The sequence below is a fragment of the Ciconia boyciana genome, chromosome 21 (genome assembly GCF_034638445.1).
Source record: "Ciconia boyciana chromosome 21, ASM3463844v1, whole genome shotgun sequence".
Lineage (NCBI taxonomy): Eukaryota > Metazoa > Chordata > Aves > Ciconiiformes > Ciconiidae > Ciconia > Ciconia boyciana.
Genome location: NC_132954.1, coordinates 4,487,494 through 4,509,707, shown reverse-complemented (window position 1 = coordinate 4,509,707; position 22,214 = coordinate 4,487,494). Strand labels below are relative to the sequence as shown.

At 53.8% G+C, this 22,214-nt stretch overlaps 1 protein-coding gene across 1 annotated transcript; it reads left to right on the top strand.

Annotated features, from left to right (window-relative positions):
• The first annotated feature begins 3,094 nt into the window (after nucleotides 1–3,094).
• Nucleotides 3,095–21,510, top strand: LDLRAP1 (low density lipoprotein receptor adaptor protein 1). Its single transcript, XM_072885070.1, has 9 exons — nucleotides 3,095–3,254; nucleotides 5,973–6,115; nucleotides 7,733–7,845; nucleotides 10,611–10,725; nucleotides 13,541–13,613; nucleotides 14,055–14,138; nucleotides 15,532–15,662; nucleotides 17,297–17,331; nucleotides 19,422–21,510. Exons 1-9 carry the CDS (start codon nucleotides 3,170–3,172, stop codon nucleotides 19,564–19,566), a joined length of 924 nt encoding a protein of 307 aa, XP_072741171.1. The 5' UTR covers nucleotides 3,095–3,169; the 3' UTR covers nucleotides 19,567–21,510.
• Nucleotides 21,511–22,214: the final 704 nt, after the last annotated feature.

Genomic DNA, 22,214 nt, shown 5'->3' with positions numbered 1-22,214 from the left:
GGTGTTATTTTCTCCTTAATGAAATGTCAAAGGAAGGGAAAACAGCAGCAAATGTCAGCAATTGGTCTTTTATCACATAGATGGCTAGACACGGGCCTTCTCAGCAAAGATGGCAATTTATTAGGAGGCAAACCTCGGATGGATTTGACAGAGTGGAAGGAGCTTAGATTTCCATTAGTGATCACCTTTTAACCAGCCCCAGATATGCTAATTTGCTATAAACACAGTTCTCTATAAATATGAAGACAGTAAAGTGAACGAGTAAAGCCTCGGGAGCGTGCACTGTCCCTGGCTGAGGGGGACGGCACGGCTTTGCTAACTTGATTAATCAAAGCAGGGAGCAAACGAACACCCACCCTCGCAGTAAAACATAACGACTGTCACTGAACTTATGTCTGGGGCTGCGTGTGCGTTGTAAAGATTGCTCCGAAGCAATCAGGGATGGCTTGCTCGGCTGTGGCCCCACCAGCTGGGAAAACGCAGTGGCGTTACAAAAAAATGCAGAAGTTTCACTGAAAAGCTGCATTTACTTCATTGTGATTCTTGGGTGCAAACACCGTGGCGGGGAGGAACAGTGGCGAGGATTTCTTTGTATTTCCTGGACAGAAGAGATGATGCTGGATGTTAGAAACAGTGGAGAGGAGCAGCCCCGCTGCTGCAATACTGGAGATGCAAATTTGTGTGTTTCGGTGATGCTGCAGAGCTGAAAATAACCTTGAGAGAGTGCGTGCGGCAAGAGCCGGTAGCTCCTCTGAAGAGACAACAATTAACGGGGAGATGGATGGGTGGTGATCGGCCGAGCACGGTGGGGCTGGGGGGGTCAGCCACGGGGCGCTCGCAGCTAGCGAGAAAGCAAGAAGGCTTCCAAAAAATCGCTGCTGTGCCATGCTCAGCACTCAGACATAAATAAATAGATTTGACTTTGCTTGCCTGGCCCGCAGGATCTGCCTGCCTGTGGGCTCCTCTTGTGGGGAGGAACGCCTGGGCTTCCCAGCGCAGAAGCAAGTAGATGGATGCGGAGCTGTGATTTTGAGCTGCCTGATGCTCTGCCTTCCTGGGGGGAGATGACACTAGTCGTTTTTTACCATTACAGGGATATTTTAAACTGATGACTTTCAGGGAGGGCTGGCTTGGATGGCACAGCCATGCTCGAGACCTTGATTTGATGACTCCTCTCTCCCGGGCTGCTGTCATGGTCCTTCACTCTCCAACTTGAGTGGTGACGCTTGAAGAAATAACGTTCTGCTACTCCCGTGCAGCAACACCTGCCCGAGAGAGCGCAGTCAGCAAAGCGAGGGGCAAACATGGACACCGGTGCTGGGATTCGGTGGGAAAACTCAGCAGGGGAAGGCAGCGCTGCAGCTGGGTCTCGCACCCTTTGCAATAGCAACCAGAGGAACAGGAATGCACCTCGTGCGCCATGAAAGGAGCTACAAAGGTCAGTGCAGGAGTGGCGGTAACAAGGCAGGATTGCAGCAGCAGGAACGCTGTGGATCTTTCCTCATCGGGATCGTGGCCAGTAACTGCCCTGTGAAATTGCCGCGGAGGAAACGATGGGAAGGAAGCAGCGGAGCAGCATGCAAGTGCAGAAGCCGCTGCCCGAGCGAACCGGAGCGTGGTGTGATATATTTAGCCCGTGGTGGTGCAAAATACAGAAATAGGAAAATAAATCACGGATGTGTCCGATACCTGCCGGCTGGCTTTCTCAGGCTAGTTTATCAATGAATTAATTGCAAAGGTGTCTGCCTTAACTTATCAGATATTGGCAAGTGGGAAGCCCTCCGGTGAAATGCAGGCTGCTGGGTGGGAGCTGAGCTTCATCAACGATTTAGTGAAACGTTTGAGCGTGTACTTAAAACCCTGGACTTCAGTTAGGTCTGAGCATGTGCTTAAAGTACGTGCAGATACTTAAGTGAGTTGCTGCACAGAGATCTATGGATAGGCTTAAATTTGTTCCTGACACAGTGATTTTTCAGGTTTTTTGGTATTTGCGTGCTGCTGCCCTTAGAGAGCTGCTCCAACGTGGTTAGCCCTCGGGGGGAAGTTTCTTCTGTCAGGTTTCGATCACCGTCCCCAGCTCTCCCCCTGCGTGCTCAGGTTCAAACCAGGCACTAAAATGGAGACGTACCAGTGGCACCGTCCTATTTTAGGCTGGGCTTTTTGGAACAGAGATTCTGCCTAACCCTTCCACCACCCGCTCGTGTCCTGCGGAGGGGAACCGGCCACCAGTGGTTCGGCTTGGTGATTCCTGCGCGTTGGCTCCCAGCTACAAATGTGAGAGGGGACTGTTAAAATTTAACTAAAAAGGGATTTGCAATTACACAAATGTTTCTGTGAATAATAGGCTTTGTAAGGCATTATTCTACAAATCTTAAATATGGGGTTTAACCTCCTTGTTATTATCCCCTTAATTTCGGAAAGCCTTTGAGGGCCTTAATCTTCCATACAATTATATTCAGGCTGAGTTAAAAGCACGCTGGCGGCTGCGGTGACACAGAGGGGCGGCGCATGCTCCGGCTAACCTTTATCAAACATGATATTAAAATATCCTATTGCATTTTTTTATCCCAGGACGGGGGCAATCAAACACCTCTGGGGGCAAACGCAACTTTTTTGGTGTCGCCCGAGTACGCCGAAGTGGGGCCGTTTTGGGTCGTGCCGTCATGGAGCGCCGGGAAGGGTTTCCTGCCCCGAAGCTGGGTGGGACCCCCCCCCCCCCCGGGAAAGGTGGGACCCCCGTGGAGCTGGTGTTTGCTGCCCCCCCCCCCCGCCCCCGCAGAGGTTTGTAGGGTGGCTCTGGGGCTCCAGATCTCCCGTGGGGCAACTCACTCCGTGGGGAGCAGCAGTCTCGGGGTGACCGGCACCTTTCCGGGGACCCCCGTGTCTCTGCCGACTCTCGGGGTCCCTGCAGCGCTCTGGGGACCCCCAGCCCCCCCCGCTGCCCCTCCCGGGGCTCCCCGCAGCCCCGACGGCAGCGAGGGGACCCCGCGCAGCTCCGGGGACCCCCCCGAGGTTCTGCGGGGACCCCCGCCGTGGCGGGGGGCGTGGCCGAGTGACGTCACTGCGCTGAGATTTGCATGCGGGCCCCGCCCCCGGACGCGGTCAGCGCTGGCGCCGCAGGAAAGTTTGCGGCGGGGCCGGGACCGGGAGCGGGGCCGGGACCGGCGGGATGGACGCGCTGAAGTCGGCGGGTCGCGCCCTGCTGCGGAGCCCCAGCGTCCACAAACCCTCCTGGGCCGGCGGCCGACACAAGAGTGAGACCCGCCGCCCCGCTTCCCCCCCGGCAGCGCCTCTCCCCGCCCGCCCTTACCCCTCTGCGCCCCCCTTGTCCTGCACCCCCCCTTCTTCCTTCCCGGCTTCATCCCGCTTCTCACCCCTCTTGCACCCGCTTTTCTCCCTCCTTGAGCTTCCCCTTCCTCCCTCCTGCACCCCCTTTTAAGCAGGTTTAATCCCGTCTGCTCTCCCCCTTTTTCCATGCCCCTTGCGTCCCCTTTCTGCTTTACTCCTCTCGCACCCTTTTTTCACCCCTCCCTTTAGCCCCCTTTTTGCTCCCCACTTTGCTCCCCCCCCCCCATTGCCCCCGCCTTCCCCCTGCACCCCTTCCCCCGTGCAGCAGTGGGGTGGGATGGGGGGGGGGGGCCTGTCCCCGTCCCCTAGGCCAGGGTGAGGGACAGAGGAGCCCGGCGGACAGTTTCTGGCCTCGTCCTACCGCTGGCTCTGTCACGCGATCGATGGCCTCTGGGCGAGTGGCCACTTGGCCCCTGCCAGGCATCCTCTTGCCGCGGCCCGGGAAGGGGGGGACCAGCCCAGCCGACCCCTGCCCCGCCACAGAGCCCCGAGCATCGGGGTGTGCAGCGGGAGGGTGCCTTGCCCTGCCTGCCCCCCTTGCCGCCCACAGGCAGCATCAAACTTCTTGATTTTACCAATCTGAGGAGATTGACCCGGCATCATTACACCTTTTCGCTAGGATTAAGGGCCAACAGCTGCGGGACACGAAGGGGCGGTTGGCTGGTGGGCAGCCTCGGGGCTTGGGGGGCTCTGTGGCAGATGTGGGGTGCTGCCCCAACGTGGCCTTGCAGGACGTGCCCAGCAGAGGCCCCCTCGAGATGCGGCAGCCCTCGGACTCGTCCTGAGTCTGCTGCGGAGCGACCTTGCAAAGCACCCCCGTGCCCTTCGCTGGGTGGCGGGCATTGCCGTCGCCCCACGGGACGGACGCACCCCAGGCCTGGGTGCAATCGTTTGCGTTAACGGGAGGACGGGTGAGGTGGTGGTGAGCGGTGCAGAACAGGATGCGTGGAGGAGCATCTGTCGGTCTCTGCGCTGCCTCTGGTGCTCCTTCCTTCCTGAAAGCACTTCGGTGGCTGCACTTAAACCACCTGTTTCCGTCCCGAGCCAGCGTGAGCTGTGGGTGCCCGGGGCCCTGCTGCAGCCGGTATCGTCCCAGGCACCGTGGGGTGCTCGCAGGGTTCCCGGTGAGGCCCCAGGCTGCTCCGCACAGGGTACGGAAGCAGGGGGCACGTGCTGTGCCTGACTAGCGAGGCAGGGAGCACGGGGCAGGCAGCTGCCCATCCATCACGTGCGGATTGCCCTCCAACCCCGGGTGCTCGCCCGGCTTTGGCCGCCAAGGGTGGGAGGACAGCGGCAGCACCCTTGGCTTTTGAGAAATCCAGGCTTTTTGCTGGCACCCTCTGTTTCTAGCTGGGATGCGAGATAAATGCAGCATCCCGCCTGTCCTTCCCTCTTTGGGGTTGGGACCTGCTGCCATGTGTCGGGCAGGGAGTCCCTGCCCTCCTACAAACTCTTGTCTCCCCAGGGGACCGCTCCCACCCAGCTTCCGTCACTTTGACCTTAGCCAGTGCCGGGCTGGCTGGGGTGGTTCACCGCTCGGCACCCACACCCGGCGCTGGGAGTGGTGCCAGGGCTTATGGCTTATCTCCGGTCTCGCCTTCAACGGGAGGCTGAGTCTCGTCTGTGTCCCCCCCCCCCGCCCCCGGCATCCCTGCAGCCCTGCCCCCCCAGCGCTGCAGGTTTGCAGGGAGCTGCAGAGTTTGGCCCTGCTGCTTGGAGGCAGCCGAAGAAGGCTGAATACAAGGCAGCGAATCCTTCAGGGACGTGTTTTGTCTGCAGCGAGCAGAGACTCCCCTCCAAGAGCTCTATCGCTCCCCAGGGCCATGGGCACGTCGGGCGGACTGTGGTTTGTTGCCTCCTGCTGAAAGCAAGACCTCCCTTAGACACGAGAGCAGCAGATCCTGGGTTGCCAGCTCCGTGTCTAGAGCTTAGATCCTGTGGTGCAATTTCAGGCTTAGAAATAACCACCTGACTTCCAGTTTGGTCCCAAACTTATCTCTGTATTTAGGACCCTCCTTCCCACCCCCCAGCACGTAAGGGAAGAGGCTGGTGGCCTCTTGGCGATCCCAGGAGAGAGCAGAGACCTCTCCCCAGTGAAGCTTCACCTGTGCAATGGGCTCCTCGGGGCTGCTGGTGACTGATTTAGCAAGTCACAGCACATCACCTGGATCCCTGCAGCTGTGCGTGGGCTTAGCTAGCGGCAAATCCCGTCTTAGCCTCTGCGTGTAGGTGACGGTGAGCACAGGGTAAGGTTATTGCTGTGCATGGGGCGGCACCGAGCCCTCCCCTGCACCTGGCTGGGGCTGATGCTCAGGATCCCCTTGGTTATGGTGTGGGCCTGGGCACTCACAATTAAACTGAGGAGCTGATGGATCTTAAAGGGTTGCTACCATTTGCTGTGGCTTGTGGAAGAAATTCTGGGGGGTTGTTCTTGTCTCTGCCCCGTCTCCTTCCCCCAGCGCCTCACGAGAGCTGTGGCAGTACCGTGAGCTCCCAGCTGCTCCGGCACGGGGGTCCAGGCAGTAGCTAAACCATCACCCTGCTCGTACCTAAACCCTCCCTCGGGGCTTGACGGGTATCCTTGTGCATTTGGGAATCTAAGAGCCTCTTTGTTGCCTCTGTAGAGCTCTCGGAGAACTGGACAGATACCCGTGAGACGCTGCTGGAGGGGATGCTCTTCAGCCTCAAGTACATGGGCATGACACTGGTGGAGCAGCCCAAGGGAGAGGAGCTCTCTGCAGCCGCCGTCAAAAGGATCGTTGCTACCGTGAGTGTCCGTGCTGGAGCAGAGCCCTGTCTCCTGCTGCTCAAACAAGTCTGTCGCCAGGGAGTTTCAAAAGCCGCAGGTCTGGGGGCAGTGCTGTCTGTCTGCAGGCTGGAGGGTGTCAGGATTGCAGGTCCAGCCCTTCCAGGGGTGAGCAGGCATCTGGTGGCGTAGGTAGAAATGCAGACAGTGGCACTGGCAAGCCCCCAGGACCAGCCCCAGCCCACGGATGGGGCAGGCTGTGGAGAGCTGGTGTTACGTGTCTGAGCTCTGGCTCCCCTTGATAAGCTTTGGGTGACCCTGGGTGTGGAAGAAGCCTCTGACCTCGTGAAATCAGCCTTCCCCAGGGTCATCTCTCCTCTTGCAAGGCAGGGACAGCGTTTTGAGTGCAGGCAGCGCGTGACCGAGAGCTGGCATGCAGTTCTGGGTTTTCCCTTCTGGGATTTGGAGGGTTAAGAGGAGAAGGGAGCAGGACAGCTTGCTCTGATTCCCAGGATTCCCAGCCAATGCAGCCGCTGTCCTGCTGTAACCTCTGCTGGAAGAGGGACCGATTTTCAGCTGTCCTCTAGCACCAAGCCTCCCTGGAGCCCCTGCTCACGGGCCTCCAAGTAAAATTAATGCTTCTTTAAGCCCTTATAAAACTGAATGAGGCAAAGACCCAATTGTACAGTTAACTGTCATAAAACTCAATGGGGTGGCGAACTGCGCTGGGTAATGTCGGATCCTTTCCTGGCATGTGCTGAGCTGGACGGGAGGGGAGCGCTCGCATGAAACAGGAGCCGCTGGCAGAGCCCTTCACGTCTGCTCTGATCGACTGAGAACGGAGCCTTTAAATAAAAGCCCCAGGGCTGAGGCTGGCCTTGGAGGGGCAGGCCTGACCAGCGGCCGGTCTGGATGTGGCTCAAGTGAGGTCCCCGGGGAGCAGGGCTGAGGATCCAGGTCTGCAGCCTGCAACTAGCGAGCTGTGGGTTTTGGGTTTGGGTTTTTTGTTTGTTTTGGGTGGGGGGAGAAGCTGGGCAGTGAGCTGAATGTAACCTGAAGGATGAAAGCACAAGACTAGTAAATAAGAGAAAGAGTCCCTTGAAAGTCTAGTTACTTCTTAAGTTGGCGTCCTGACCTTGGTGTGGGGGATGCTTTGCCACTCGAGTGGGGTTTGGCAGCAGAGCTCAAAGCTGGCTGCTTGGGAGCCCACGTCCTGCAGGACAGCCCTTCTCCCTTGTTCATGCTGGTGTCCCCCTCTGTGCCGGAGCTGACCCTAAAGACAAAAGTCCCCGGGCTTTCACCAGGCACTGGCACAGCTCGGCCACAGCAGCCACTGCTTTGTGTGGATGGCCATGGGGAAATCCTCATGGAGGTGGTGGGCTGGAAGCACCTCTGCACAGTCTGAGGTGGACGATGTGTGTCCTTGTCTTGTTAATGCCAGCAAAAATCATTGCTTCAGGGAGGGAAAAGTTTTAATGAGTGCCTTATCACACCTGGTAGTAAATTCAGTCTCTAGTACTAACAAGTGCTATTAATATGCCTATTAGGTAGTGCGTATCTGGAGTCTCTGCTCATGTACCTTTGGATGTACTGGTGTTCAAAGCCTGTAACTTTCCTCTCCCTCTTTTCCTTCCAAAGGCAAAAGCAAGTGGAAAGAAACTGCAGAAAGTGACTCTGAAAGTCTCGCCCAGAGGGATCGTGTTAAACGACAGCGGAACAAACGAGCTGATCGAGAACATCTCCATATACAGGTGGGTTACGGGATGCACTTCAGTGGGTGCACACCCCAAGGGTCCTCGTCTGCTCTGGTCTCCACCCAGGCTGAGCTGACGCCTTGCTGGCCATCACATCTTGATGAAAGGCAAAGGTGGGGGAAGGAGGGTGGTTGCTGAATTTAAGGTAAATTTACATCTGGTGCAATGAGTGTCCAGCTGGGGGTAAGGAAAGACGTGACGAGCCTGGAGGTGTTGTGTGTGTGGACTACAGATCCACAGCCAAGCGCTCCATGGCCACGCGTGGCTTTACCGCCTGTTTTTGGCAATGGAAATGCCAAAGTATCTGGGGTGACGGCAAGAGTCGAATACAGAGGATGGCCAGAGCATCTCTGAGCGGGTGAGCGCAGGAGCCGGGGCTGCCCTCCCCTCGCTGGCTGCTCTGCACCTCTGATACGTTTAAATAGCTCTGACAAAGAGCTGGGCTGGGACAGCTGTTGAGACCCAGTACCACTGTGGGGAGGGCAAGGATGGATTATCCCATATCCGCTCCTCTGGCTTTGGCAAGTATTTCTTCCAAAGAGGCTGGAGGCAGGTGCAGGCCTGGTGGAACAGAGCTCAGCTCGGATCTGGCCCTTTCCTCTCCTCCATCCCTTCTCCCTCTACATCTCCCACACTCTGCTTCTGTCCTTCACCTGCTGCTCTGTCCTCTTTTGCTCAATGTGGGATGGGGAGCACTGGGTTGGGGCACTCTCTCTAACCAGACTACTAACCCGCTTGCTTTTCTCCAGTGCAAACTAAGCAGTCGCATACAGCCACCAGTACTGAGCCCCCCGCCCTCCCCAGGAGATAAACCTGCTGCTAAAGAGCAGAGCTGGGCGAAGCGGCCGTGCCAAAATCGGGATTACTGCGATGGTGTAAAAGCAGGCAGAGCCGTGGGGCCGGGGTTTTTAGATGCTGCCTTAAATTCTTCCCAGATGCTCTAACAGCCGTTGATAAAGCTGTTCTTCCCAGTCAGTGCTCATGTACGAGCGTGCCCTCGATTCAGTTGACTGAAGTCAGCGCATCCTAAATAGGCTGTCGATGTGGTGACTGGTGCTGCTCCCCGGAGATGCTGGTGCTGTGGGAGTGGGGGTCACGGCGAAAGCTGGGGTCTGTGTGTGTTGGGGGGGTCATCTCCCCACTCTGCGAGCGTGCTCCACTGGTGGCGGTCCCAGGGCTTTCCTCTAACACCTCTACTGTCTTCTCTTTGGCTTTTCTATTCACCGGGATGATGATGGCTCTGAGCTCTTGCCTCGGATCACGTGCTGGGGCAGGATGGGGTAGTCGTGGCTAAAACGCAGCCACCGTCACCAGACGTGCTGCTGCCAGAGGTCTCGTCGTAAAACTGGCTCGCTTCGGAGGCAGGTGTGAGTTATCCTTTCCCTGGAAATTAACGGCCATCGAATATCGAGCTGAGCGCTGGGGGTTGCTGAAAGGGCTACGTGCCTGTGCAGACAACCTTCCGTGGCTTCGTCACAATTATTAAAAGAGCAGCCACACCACTTTGGGAACAAACGGGAGGAAGGAGCGAACTTCCAAGTGCCTCTTTAATCCAGAGCACGGCTCAGCTCTGGAAAACAAAATATAGGCCATTGAGCAGAGGCATCCTCACACGCAACAAGAAACTAATGTAGTGTAAATAAATTTTGAATGTGGCTTTTTAAGTCCCAGTATCTGCTGGGAACTGGGACCTTCCAGTCCCCTCCCTGCGAACTCGGGGCCAGCGAGAGCAGGAGCTGAATGGGCATCGTGGGGCCATGGGAAGACTTTTACTGAAGTGTCCCACTTTTTCCTTGGGTTTTCTCTTTCCTTAACACCTGTTTGATCTGTTGCGTGCCCAGGGAAGAGGCTTTGCTCGCTGCTAGCACCTGCCGCCTTGCACTAAACCTCCGGGGCTGCTCCAGCCCGTGCTCGCTGGCTTCAGACGAGACGCTCAGTCCTGCAGCTCCTGGTACAGACGGACCTGTGGGAAGCAGAGGTGGCTGATGCCGCTGCCCCACAGAAGGGAGCTGAGCCCTCAGTCACAGCCTGATCTCCCCAAACGGCTCAGCCTGTTGCTCTTCCAGAGCCTTGTTCGGCATTTCGGAGTCAGCCCTGCCCTGCCCAGGGGCTGTGAGAGACACGGCCATCCTGGGGATGCTCCACTGTGGCGGCTGAGCCTCCTTCTCCATGTCCCATGTGCTCCGGGATCTCAGAGCATCCTGTGCATCTGCTCCTGTGGATCTCAGAGCCTGAATTTCAGCCTTTCCGGCAGCTTTTCTTGGGCACCCCTGCATCAATTTCTTTCCCTGGTTTGAGCCTCAAGATTAAATCTTAGGCTGAGAACAAGTCCTTCTCTCTCCTCGCAAGCTTATCCTCCGAGGAGAATCTTCCGGAGTCTCTCTTCTGAAGGCAGAGCATTTGTCAGGCATAGTCCCAGGCTGGCACACTGCAGAGTCTTTACCTTCTCTAACCTGTCCTTTCCCACAAGGTGAAACGTTTTCTCTTCTTTCTTGCCTCTGTGTGTGATGCACATGGTTCACACCATAGCTGCAGGAGTTGCTCTGGGCTTCTCTTACGCTCAAGCCAGTGGCATTGACTCCTCTGCTTTGGGAAGGAGTTGTGCTGAAGCCTGGTAACACTCCCACGCTCCCTCTGCCTTTCCTGCTTGGCCCCGGAGCTGGAAGCCCTGGGGTAGGCGCTCGCTGGCAGGTCAGAGGAGGGTTTGGTTGATCTCCCTTGCACACAGTGCCCCGGACAAGACGTTTCGTTCTGTCTTTCAGGATATCCTACTGCACGGCAGACAAGATCCACGATAAAGTGTTTGCCTACATTGCCCAGAACCAGCTCAATGAGAACCTGGAGTGCCATGCCTTCCTCTGTACCAAACGGAAAATGGTCAGTCCAGAGGAAGAAATGGGGATGTGGCTGTAGGAGGAGGAAGCAGAGAGGGGCTGCGCCGGTGAGATAACAGCTCTGCCTGTAGTTAGAGTGAGGGGGGGCCCTGCCCCAGCAAACAGCCGCAGGAGAGCACCCACCCTCCTGCTGCCATCACCGCCTACTCACAGGCAGTTCATCCTGGCAATGCTGCCCAGTGCCTGGCCATCGCTCTCGAGGGGGTGTAACTCTGGGCTGGATTCAGCCCATCGTCTTGGCAGGTAAAAGCCTTTCTGCCCCAAGGTCTGGGGTGAGAGGACATGGCCCTGCACCGGCACCTGAAACCCTGCTGCCATGCTGTGGTCCTGGCCGCTGAGACCCTTCCCTGCTCAGCATCCACCTCCCCGGGCTGCCAGCGCAGTCTGGTGGGGAGGTCTCTGGGGAGGCTGGTAGTGAGGTGCACAGGGACGGCCTCATTGATGGGAGGCATTTAGCCAGCGGTTCTGGGCTTGCCACCCTGGCTTCCTTCCATTTCTTGCTGTTGAAGCTCCCTGTCCAATTTGTAGCAGTGTCTTTGCAGACGGGGCCATGTCCTCCCCGCAGGAGCAGCACAGGAGACCCCGCTGCGTGCTGAGAATGGGGCTCAGAGCAGAGACCTGCATACAGAGAACAGTCTCTGGCTCTTGCTTTGAACCCGCTCGTGGGATTTTTTTCCTGCTGATTCAGTGCATCAAGATGGGCCCGGACCCAGGACTGACGAGCTGGCGAGGGAGAGGAGTGGGTCACTGGGCACCAGCGGGGCAAGGAGAGCCCCGGGGGTGTCTCCAGCGGAGCCAGGGCTAGGGCTGAGCCCCCTCCCCACGGCTGGAAGGGGCTTTACGGGAGAGCAAGGGCAGGTCAGATCCCTCTACCCCGAGAAACCCTTCCCCTGGTGCAGAGGGCGGGATACCCCAGATCCGCAGGGAAACAACCTCCCAAGAGCCGCTCCCACCTGGTGCATCCCAGTGCAGCAATTCCTGGGTCCTTACAAGCATCCCTGTGCCCGGAGCGTGGCCACCTGCAGCTTTGTTAATATTCTGTGCTTCTCCTGGCTTGGTTTTTTTTCCAGGGAGAGAATAATGGAAGCTACAAGTTGTCTCTCTTTTCCGTGGCGTGCGCTCCCATCCTTGCACAGCAAAGATAAGCCTCGCTCTGCAAATTAAAATTTAAATCTCTCCAGTGTTAAAAGAATTATCTCAGTGGTATATCAGCTCAGTGTGTCTCCCTCCAAATAAAGTTCTCCAAGGCCTTTTGTGGCAAAAACTAGATTTTTTTTTTTTTTTCCTTGTCTTTAAAACGCATGAACATCATGCTGGTAAGGTGATGCCCTGCTCCCAGACCAGGGACTGTCACTGCACCAGGGCAGGGTCCCTGAATGTATGCACAGCTACCAGTCACGGGCATATAATTAGTCCGTATTTTTAGTTCATGGGTAATTCTCAACGGTAGCTGGGTCTATTAAACTTAATTCCAATGTGACAGCTTAAATTGTAAACAGCTGTGAGGAGTTTCATACTTAATTACCATATTTAAGTTTTTGCCATAAAGCGTTTGCACTTCCATCAAAGATGCAAATAGCTCCGACATTCAAATGAGCTTTCCTGCTTTGCGAGACTTAATTGGCACTGATAGGTTTGCTGGGTCTTCTCGCCCCTCCTGCGCAGGGGTGCCTGGTTTTTGGGGGATGCCTGTGCTCTGTTCGCGCTCCCCCCACGTCTCCATCCTCCAAGCTACCAGGGGCTGCCGGTTATAGACCCGGATGTGGGTTTGTTTAGTTTGCAACTTCGTAAAACAAACTCACGCCTCAAGGCTCCTTCAGCGTGCCAGCCTTGCGAAGTGTTACTCGTTATCTCCTTGCACTTAAACTGCTCGTGAGCTCTGCCTTCTCCTAATGAAACTGGCATTTATGTCACTATTTATACATCTCCAGCAACTCGGGCTATTTAAGGTGGTGGGGTTTTTTTAATGCTGCTCAAGCTCTCGGCTTGGGGAGGAATGGAGGGACTGAAGGGGAAGGTGTCCCTGCTCCTGCTGCGGCTCTGGCTGTTGCAAAACAAACCCATGGTGTTGGTCTAAGCCAGCGAGACCCCAGCTTAGCTCAGGGGAGCCAGGGGAAGGCCCTGGGGTCTCTCTTGTCTTGCCTTGAAGATTGCTCTCTGTTGGAAAGAGCTGAAAATCTGTGGCATTTTACCCTGTTGCTTTCAGAGCATCCTTGTGCATGCGGTCGTGTGCGGTGCCGGGGAGGGATGGACCGCAGCTCTGCGCATCCCTCCCCAGCACTGGTGTGGCCGACAGCGGCGTGGTCCAGGGCTCGGCCCGGACGCTGATTCCCTTTGAGATGTTGGTCATTCTGGTGGGTGATGCTCTGCGGTGGGTGCAGCGCAGCCCAGCCCTGGAGTGGGGAGCAACATCCCTCAGGGAGCTGCAAGGACAAGCCCAGGGCCATGCAGCACTTGCACTTGTTTAGATCACGCTTAGGTGTGGGGTGCAGGAAGAGCTGCTCTTCTCTCACCATCCATCAGCGGAATGGCTGTGACAGCCATGTCCCTGCCTCCTCCATCTTCCCATTACACCTAAAGACGTGTCTACAACGAGCTACACGGCATGTGTCCTACACAGAGCAAGTCTCTGCTTCCATCAATATTTGATTACCCCTCCCCAGCCAGGCGGGGAGCGTGCAGAGCGGAGGACTGGTTGGATCCAGGTTAACATGAATCTGCAAAGCAAAACCTCCAAATGATTTAAATCTACATGAGGACCCGTCAATTAACGTGCTGCCTCGCCGCTGTCTTTCCAGGCACAAGCGGTCACCCTCACCGTAGCCCAGGCCTTCAAAATCGCATTTGAGTTCTGGCAAGCAGCTAAGGAAGGTGAGTTGTTTTCCCCTCTTCCTACTCTTCACGTGAAAGTTCAGGGGATGACCTTGGGTTTTTTCCAGCTTTCAAGTGCCTGTTCCCCTTGCCCTCCAAATTTCCAGGCTGCTGTTAAGGTTGGTGCAACCTCTGGTGTGATTTAAGGTATCTTCAAGGTTCCTCTCGACAGCCTTGTAAATACAGCCAAATTTTGGCTGTGCTCCTTTCTTGCAGGCGGGTTGTGAAGGACCTGGTGCTTGTCTGCGGTACCTCAGAGCCCAGCCGCTGTCAGGATCTTTGCTTTCACCTTCCATGAGATTACAAAACACACCCAGAGCCTGGGCTGCTGTGGGCGGAGGAGACCTGGTGGCCTGTCCTAGCTGTTTCCCCCGTCCCTCCTCCCTAAAAGCTTGCAGGGAAGCACTCTGCGGGCAGTGACAGGGTCTCCTTCTTTTGCAGAGAAGGAGAAGCGGGAAAGGTCCATCTTGGAAGGAGAAGGGACAAGCAGCCCCAGCTCAGAAGCCCCTGCCCACCCTGACACACGTAAGTCACCAACAGCAGAGCTTTGCCTCGGGCTCGGGGATGGGGAACAGCCTGAAGTTTGCGGGGTTTTCCCTGAACGGGGCAGGCTCCTGGGAGGGCTTTGAAGACCAGCGAGGAGCAAACACTTTTGTTGTAGCAGAGATGTTGCCCTCTGCAGAGCACTTGAGACATGGTGGCCGCCAGCTGAGTCCTTCCATCTCCCCCATAAATATCTCCTGCAGCCCCTCGTACACAGCTGCTGCCACCCCAAATCTGTTTACTTCTGCCCCAGGCAAATTGGCTGTAATGTCCTTATGAGCTTAGCGTGGACCCCCACATCCCAAGTTTGATTTCGGGTTTATCTCGGACCTGAAGCACTTGCCATCCCATCGGCTGAAGGAGGTAGATGGACATCCAGGTGCCACTCTGCCTCCGGCTCCCCTAAGGAAGGAGAGATGCGTGAAAATAAGACAATTAGATAGTAAACCCCCTCATAATTCAGTGCCTGGCCATGGGTCCTCTGCTGCCTCTGAAACGCAAGACACGTAGCCAGGGAGAAGTGGGACAAAAGGCTAATCTTTCTCCCATGCTGGCCACGGAGATAAGAGGATTTGGCACGGAGGAAAATAGCATTAAACTGGGCTTCCTTCCAGGCTGGCACATCTCGTTTCTTCATGTGAAGGCCCAGGACTGGAGGAATCTGTCACAAACAGTAGCACATCAGGATAAGTGAGGCTCGGGGCTGCCACGGGTGTAGGAATGGGCTCCGGCATCTGCCTGGGGGATGCTCCGCAGCTGGGATGCTTCTACATCACGCTTACTGCAGGGTAATGGGGAGGATCTGAGGCTTCCCAGAAACAACCCAGCCTGTGGTGTACCAGCAGCCCCCAAGCTACAAACTGCTCTTTACCCAGTGCAGGATTTGCCCTCGGTCCTATAAAATAATGATGCATCTTTGTAAGATGCTGAATCGATGCTGTGGGCTGAGCTGAGGACGTTGCCCGGGGTCTGTTCCTGCCCTGGGCTATGAAGCCCAGGGGTTGGGATCTCCTGGGGGTTGGGATGCCTCAGCTTTGCCTGGGGCTGATCCTGACTCACCCTAAACATAAGCGGGTACCCAGGAGCTTCTGCCGATGGCTGCTCGAGGGATGAGCCGGCCAATCCTTCCCTGCGTCCCTGTCGAGCGGGTCTGGGGTGCCTGATCTGAGCATCACAAATTATCCAGGCTGAAACCACAGCCCCCGTCGGGGTGAATGCAGCTTCCGCACACTAAAATTCGGGGCCGTCCTGAAGGAATTGGATGCAACCCTTTGATTCCCCTCTTGAGGGAAAGCAATTGCTGCAAAAAGGCTTGGTTTCGTGTCATTTCTGTTTTCCCCTCCCCTGCTTCATTCCCTCTCTGCTCTGTTCACAGCACCAGCCACAGGGAACTTGCTGGATTTAGAAGATCCTGCCAAATTGCCCCTGACCAGCAGCGCAAACTCCCCACACTTAGATAACAGCATGTTTGGGCCCAGCTCCTCTGTAAATAACAACGTGGTGTGGGTAAGTGTGTGCCCGGGGCACTGCGGCATCTGCCGAGCTGGGGGGGAGCGATGCCACCTCCATTTCATGTGCTCCAGGTCCCATCATGGGGCTTTTTCTTGGGCTTTTCTTCCTGTCCCGGGAGCTCTGGGGTGGCTGATCTGTTCAAGCAGGGTTTCGGTGTCCTACTCGAAATGATCGATTAGTGTTTGAGTACCTACTGCCCTTTTTAGGTTCTGTAAATAAATGAATGGAATTGCGAGGAACTCTGAGAAACGCTGCTGTCAGATAATTGAATATTACTTATTCTCGAGCAGCATTTCTCAGTGGTTTGTCGCTTAATTGAGAGACCACCTAACTGCTCTGTTCAAAGGAAAAAATCATTATGTTGATGGCTTTTGTTTACCATTCACTAAAACCCGGTTATATTTATCTTTGTTATTACTCTTGTTTTCCCCTCATTCTTGTTTGTGGCTGTATCTGGCTCACGTGAGCATGGATGGCTTCTCTAAAAAGTCCTCAGTCATCTGGCTTAATTGTTTCATGGACCACTAATAGAAAAATAACCACCCAGACCATGTGTCTGCGTGGGCATCCATAGGGGAGCCTCCTCCATGCTCAAGTGCTCCATCACCAACTGGGCTGGGGCTGATCTTTGAAGCCCCACTTGACCTGGGACCTTGTCCCTGCCGCGTTCCCCCTCTGGAAACAGGCAGTCTGCTAAATTTTGGAGAATTGAATGATAAAGGCCTTTGCCTGGAGCCTGTTTCTTGAGTCTGCCGGGTCTGAGCCTGAGGCTTTTCAGGTTAAACCTGAAGATCAACTTGTAAGTCATATCGAATCCTGGAGGCTTATCAGCAGTCTCCGATCCCTCCCTTCTTGCAGAGTTTTCATGCTTTACATATTCCATTAAGTCTGTAAGTACGTCACAAGATTTTGGGAATAGTGAAGTCTGTCCATAGCAAAGCCCTCGCACACAGCCCATCTTCCTGCATGGGAAACCTTTCTCCCCCAGGCAGCTCAAATGCTTTCCCTGGGAAACCTTAAGAGCAGACCAGAGATAAAGTGTCCCAAAGTTGGTTCCAAGCAGCGCAGGTCCCCCCTGTGCTGGTGCAGTTGCTTTCTGGGTTCCTGATCCAGAAGAGCCCCGGGGGGTGCCTGGAGCATCTTGCCGAGCTCTGTCTGGGTTCCCCCTCTTAGCAGGAACCCGCAGCGTGTGCCAGTCTCGTGGCAGGAGCTGGAAGAGCCGAGGGCTGTGGTTAACCCCGGAGGGGGATGTGGTCCAGCTGATGGGCCAGATCCAGCCCATGCAGGCAGTGGGGCAGAATTAGCCTGGTTTGGAGATGGTGGGAAAAGGCTTGGCCCCATCCCTGGGCTGCGAGGGGAGTGCGGCATTCCCGACCCGAGCCCTGGGATCTGCTCTGAGGAAGCCTGGACCACCCAGAGTTACGCCTCTTACCCTGGGGCTTGTGCAGAGTGAGATAAAACCTGCCCAAGGAGGCAGAGTGCCGAGAGGGGTGTTGCTTTAGGCACTCAGAAGTCAATATATATATATTTTTTGCCTGCTGTGCTGGAGCTTAGAGCCAGATCTCTAAATACACTTTTGTGCATTCTCTTAGCAACTACTTCTCTCTCTTTTTATCTCTTTAACAAAGGAAATGGATGATGGTCTCGACGAGGCATTTTCAAGGTAATTCTAATAACTCCCTTTACAAGTTCACACCACCGGGGACCAGCCCGGGAGACTTGACTAGTGACTGGCTTTTAATAATGCTTCTAATCTAATCAGCCGCCGTGATCTGACCTAGGCAGCTGCCCCATCAGTGCCTCAGCTGTTAATTGAAAGATAGGCTTTGAGGCTGGCTGATAAGCCAAATATTTTGACAACCTTTTAAGGATGGAAAGAGGCTGTATGTGATAGGGAATTTAATTCCCCAAGCAGTTGGTGTGTCCGCTCCTGCTTGCCAGGGTGGTTTGAGGCTGCCTGTTTCCAGCCCCCGTGCTAGCGGCGGCAATGCTGGTCCCAGCTTCTGGCACGAGAGACTTTACCCTTCCTCACGACTCCGTGAGGTTCGGACTAACCCCTGGGACCTCATTCCCATCTGTCCCCAAACCAACAGCACCAGCTGAGGGCAGCTTCCCTGCTCCACCGGTCCCTGTTGCAGGGTGGTTGCATCAGGGCAACTCTGATGCACCAGTTTTGAATTCATGCACCTGACCACATTGAGAGTTTGTGGCCATAGCTTCATGTGGCTTAGTTCACTTTCCAATCCAAATTAAGAGCTTCCCTGCACATGCATGCCAAGCAATCCAGCAATGTTAAACAAATCCATTTTCTTTCAGGTCAGTTTTCCTGTCTGTCCTCATGCAGGCAGACCCCTGCAGGGTGATGGGGATGCTTTAGTGTTCACGTCCTGTCCTCCAGATCTGTGCATGAAGCTAGGGTCCTGTCCTCCAGATCAGTGTGTGAAGCCACCCGGCTGCCATTCGGGCAGCGTGAGCTGCAGAGGCCCCAGTTTGGGCAAAGAGCTGCCTTTGGGTGCAGATGCTGTGGGCAGCAGAGAGCTGCCAGGACTCTTCCTCTGGCTGGGAGGTGCTGAAAGAGGGAGTCGGGCAGTAGCAGGGCTGAGCCCAACGCCGTCACCTCCCCGAGAGCCGCTCGCCTCTGACGGGGTTTGCAGCAGCGCAAAAACTGCATGCTCAGCCCTAAGGAAACAGACCTTCGTGCCTTGTTTGGCTCTCAGGAATGATTTACAGCTTTCACTTCCACAGTAGCCCTGTCCCAAGTTGTGTTCGATAAAGGGGCTGCTTGAATTTATGTCTTAATGTCATCTATTTTCCTCACCTCTGTTCCTTGCCCTACTTAATTAAGCAGATGTTGTTGGTTGCGGTCTTTTGTTTTGCATTGCTGGATGCCGAGCTGTCACATCACCCTTGGCCTTCTGGTGACTCAGTATTTGGACTGCTCATCCACTGAGGCAGACGCTTCTGAAAGCATTCCTGCCGCAACATCATCACTGGTCATTTTTCTTTTTTATTAAAAAAAGTGTGTGTCGCTAGTTTAATCTGAGGCTTATCGACACCATGCCTCCCCTGGATGAAACACCAAATATTTGAGTTAACCTTTTGGCCCTGGGAGAATTGATGCTGCAGTGTTACATTTTCACAGAGGTATGTAATAACACACCAACAAACTGGGGCTTGTTAGGTTTTGCAAAACATCTGGGACGGGCTGAGATGAAGACCCCTTAAAGCTGACCCTGTGGGCTATTAAACATCATCTGTGTCCTGCTGCATCTTAACGCAAAGAGTTAAATGCTTGGGCCGGGGAGTGCGGCGGGCAGCGAGCTACAGCACACGCTGCATGTCCAGACACAGCACCATGAAAAGTGAGTCATTGCAATGAAAGGCTGCTCCTTTGGTCAGTGGAGCCTTTACGCTGAGGTAAGATCCCAGCTAACAATGCACCCACCAGCAATAGCTCGGGGGAGGAAAACGGCACCGTTCTGCCAGACCATTAATATACGGGATGTCCAGACTGCAAATTCCCTGGATGCCTGTAGGGGAAATGTTAGGATAAACCAGCAGCAAAGCTGCAACAAACTTGAGAGAGCTGCAAATGTTATGTGCCAGCTCTCCCCTTACTGAATTATTTCATTCTGTTGGAGGATTTTGAAATGTGGAACTGCAGCTAGGGTTCAGCATTACAGATGCATCAAGCATCCAGGCTATAAACTGCACGGATTTGTGTTCTTACTTTCTGTTTTTCTCCCCTCTTAGACTGGCTCAGTCGAGGACAAACCCTCACGTCCTCGACACGGGACTGACGGCTCAAGATATCCAGAGTGCAGAAACGCTCTCACCTGTAGACTGGGACAAAATAGACTCCAACACAGGCGAGAAAGATGATCTGTTCATGTTTTGAGGTCAGATGCATCTAACAGCTGACAAGAGAATAACCACTAAAAATCTATGGACTGTTCCGGGTGCTGTACGCAAGGGACTCTTCTGAGGGCTCTTCACCAAGTCAGCTGATGTTACAGCACAGTTTAGACCAAAGCTTTAGAAATCTAATGTAGATTTTTATACCTTGCTTTTATCTAAACCACAAGATGCTCTTCAACATATTTATTCATAGCCGTTACAGTTTACATATATTATTGGAAGGTGTGTAGAGCATCTACAGTATTAGGTGGCAATATACCATGGAAGAACCTTCAGCAGTGCCTGTTCCTCTCTGAAAAAGACTATGCAACACCAAAGTCTCTCTGTATATACTTTTCTAGACAAAGGTCTGCAGATGCAAATGCAATTGCAAGCACAACTGTTACTAATCCACTGTTTCTTGAACAACACATCACCTGCCTAGGCGGAGGGGAGGAGATTTGCAGCAGCTGCTAACAGTGTTAAAATCAAAGCGGTAGCAGAGATCTTGCTTTTGTTGTGAATGTCTGTGATACTCTCACAGCTGTCAATCACCCCTGCGTGTTCTGGCTGTTTCTTGGCCAGCTTCGTATGGGAATTGACGCTGTTTTACCCAAAGACTCTATGAAGTTTTGCACTTTAAAACTTGAACTGAAAGCAATGGTCCGAATTGTCAAGGTAAGCAGTGCCTGTAACTTCTCTTCAGAAGCTATTTACCCAAAAAACCCCCAACCTGGCAATGCTGCAGGTCTGTTTCAAAACTGACTACTCACGTGCACCGTTTCTGATGCGACGCGAAATACTAAGGTTCCATTGCACTGTTGGCTTTAAAAGCAAAACAACCGGGGAGTAACAATTTGTTTTGCTAAAGCGTGTTGAAAGTTGCAGGTTGGGTGAACCCAGTAGCACAATAGATCTGTGTTCTTAGCTCTGCTAAGTGGATTTGGCTGTGCATGCCTTTTTACTGTCTCAAAACCATTTGGTTGTTGCTCACTCCATAGACTCAAATGGAATTGGATTAGGCAAGACCAATACCTGGATGTTCAATTAGCAAGAGGTGCCCCTTCCAGTGGTACTCCGATCCTCTTCCCCCAACAGCCGCATCTTCCATGAGGCTTGGGAAGCTGTCTTCATCTGCTCCTGGAATTGAAAATAAGTAATGGAGGTATAAAGCTTATGCTAATTAAAAGATTAAGTTTAATGATCCTAAATAGTCGCACTGACAGTTTGCAGTGTTTGTGGCCTTATGTGAAGTATACTAATCCGTTTTATAGATTTGTAACTTGGTTTTGAAACACTAATTCATTCCCCAGATAGCTCTTTATAACTCTCTTAAAACCGCTTGCAGAAAAAAAAAAAAGAAAAACCTCTTTGTCAGCTGTAAGAATTTATGAGGAAACAGCTGAGTGACTCTAACTTAGATTTGATTTTTTTTTTTCCCTAAGTGTTGTTGTGATAAGGTATTGAGGACTTGTGAAGCTGACTCATCATGTCTCTTAATAAAATGTGTGCTCTGTTTATCCTGCAAAATTGTGTTTAAAGCAATTTTACATCTTGAAACTACTGGGCCCATGACTTACTTGATCTTATGTGTAGCATCAGTCTCACGACTGAAGGAATTATTCAAAGGTTGTCCGTGCTACAGAGGCACACAGTAGAGATATGAACCTATTGCATAAGCAATGCCAAGACTGCGCAGAAGTGGTTGTAGCAAGCGCCTTGTCCCAACCCCAGGGAGTGGTGATCTTCCTAGGAAAGAGCTTGGGCTGCAGGAATGGTCCGTGAGGATTTCTCTGTACATTGATCTTTCTCCTTTTCTAGAGACTCTAGGAGCATATACTGAAATGCACAATACTATATATGTATGTATATAGTTTTTTAAGAAAACCTTCTGCTGTAAAGAATATCTGTGCTGAGGAAAATAAAAGTTCTACTGTTTTTTGGAGTGTCTGTGCTGGGTGACTTTATTTTTACCATGGTCCTTTTAATGCGTAGAAGCCTTCGTATTGCTAACCGGTTGAGTTCTCTGTCTCCCTTGATGCATAGCAGTAAGCGATTGGAAACATCCACGGAAGGTTTGTGTCCATTGGAAGACTCTTTCCAGGGCCATGCCACTGGGAAAACGGCTGCGGTTAGACACCAGTCCATGGTGCTGCCTCCAGGAAGCGCTTACGGGGCTAGATGTGGCCACGCGGGATGCACAGAGGGATGCGCAACGGCCGCCTTCCCTCCTGCGCCGGTCCCGAGGTGACCGTTGCAGCCTGCTTGGTAAATCCAGCCCTGCCTGAGCCCCTGCGTCAGCAAATCGGCCTCCAGGTAAGGGTGTGACAGAGGATGAGAGGGGGAAGTTGGTGCTTTGGTCTTGTCTGCAGGTAAATGTGGTGCTGGTAACATCAAAAAACAAAATCTTTTAATTTATAGTTTCTGAGTGCAAAGTACTTCTCCCTTGGGGGGCAGTTTAATTTGTACAGCTGCCTTTTAAATAAAAACAGCCCTGAGAGGCCTGCACTGCCCTGCGTACTCAGCCTCCTCCTGCAATTCCTGCCTTTGCTGGCTGAGAGCTTGGAGCGACCGGGCTCCCACACCTACCGGATAACCACACTGCTAACGCTCCTCTGGGAAGCACAGGGAGAAATTCCTCTAGGGATG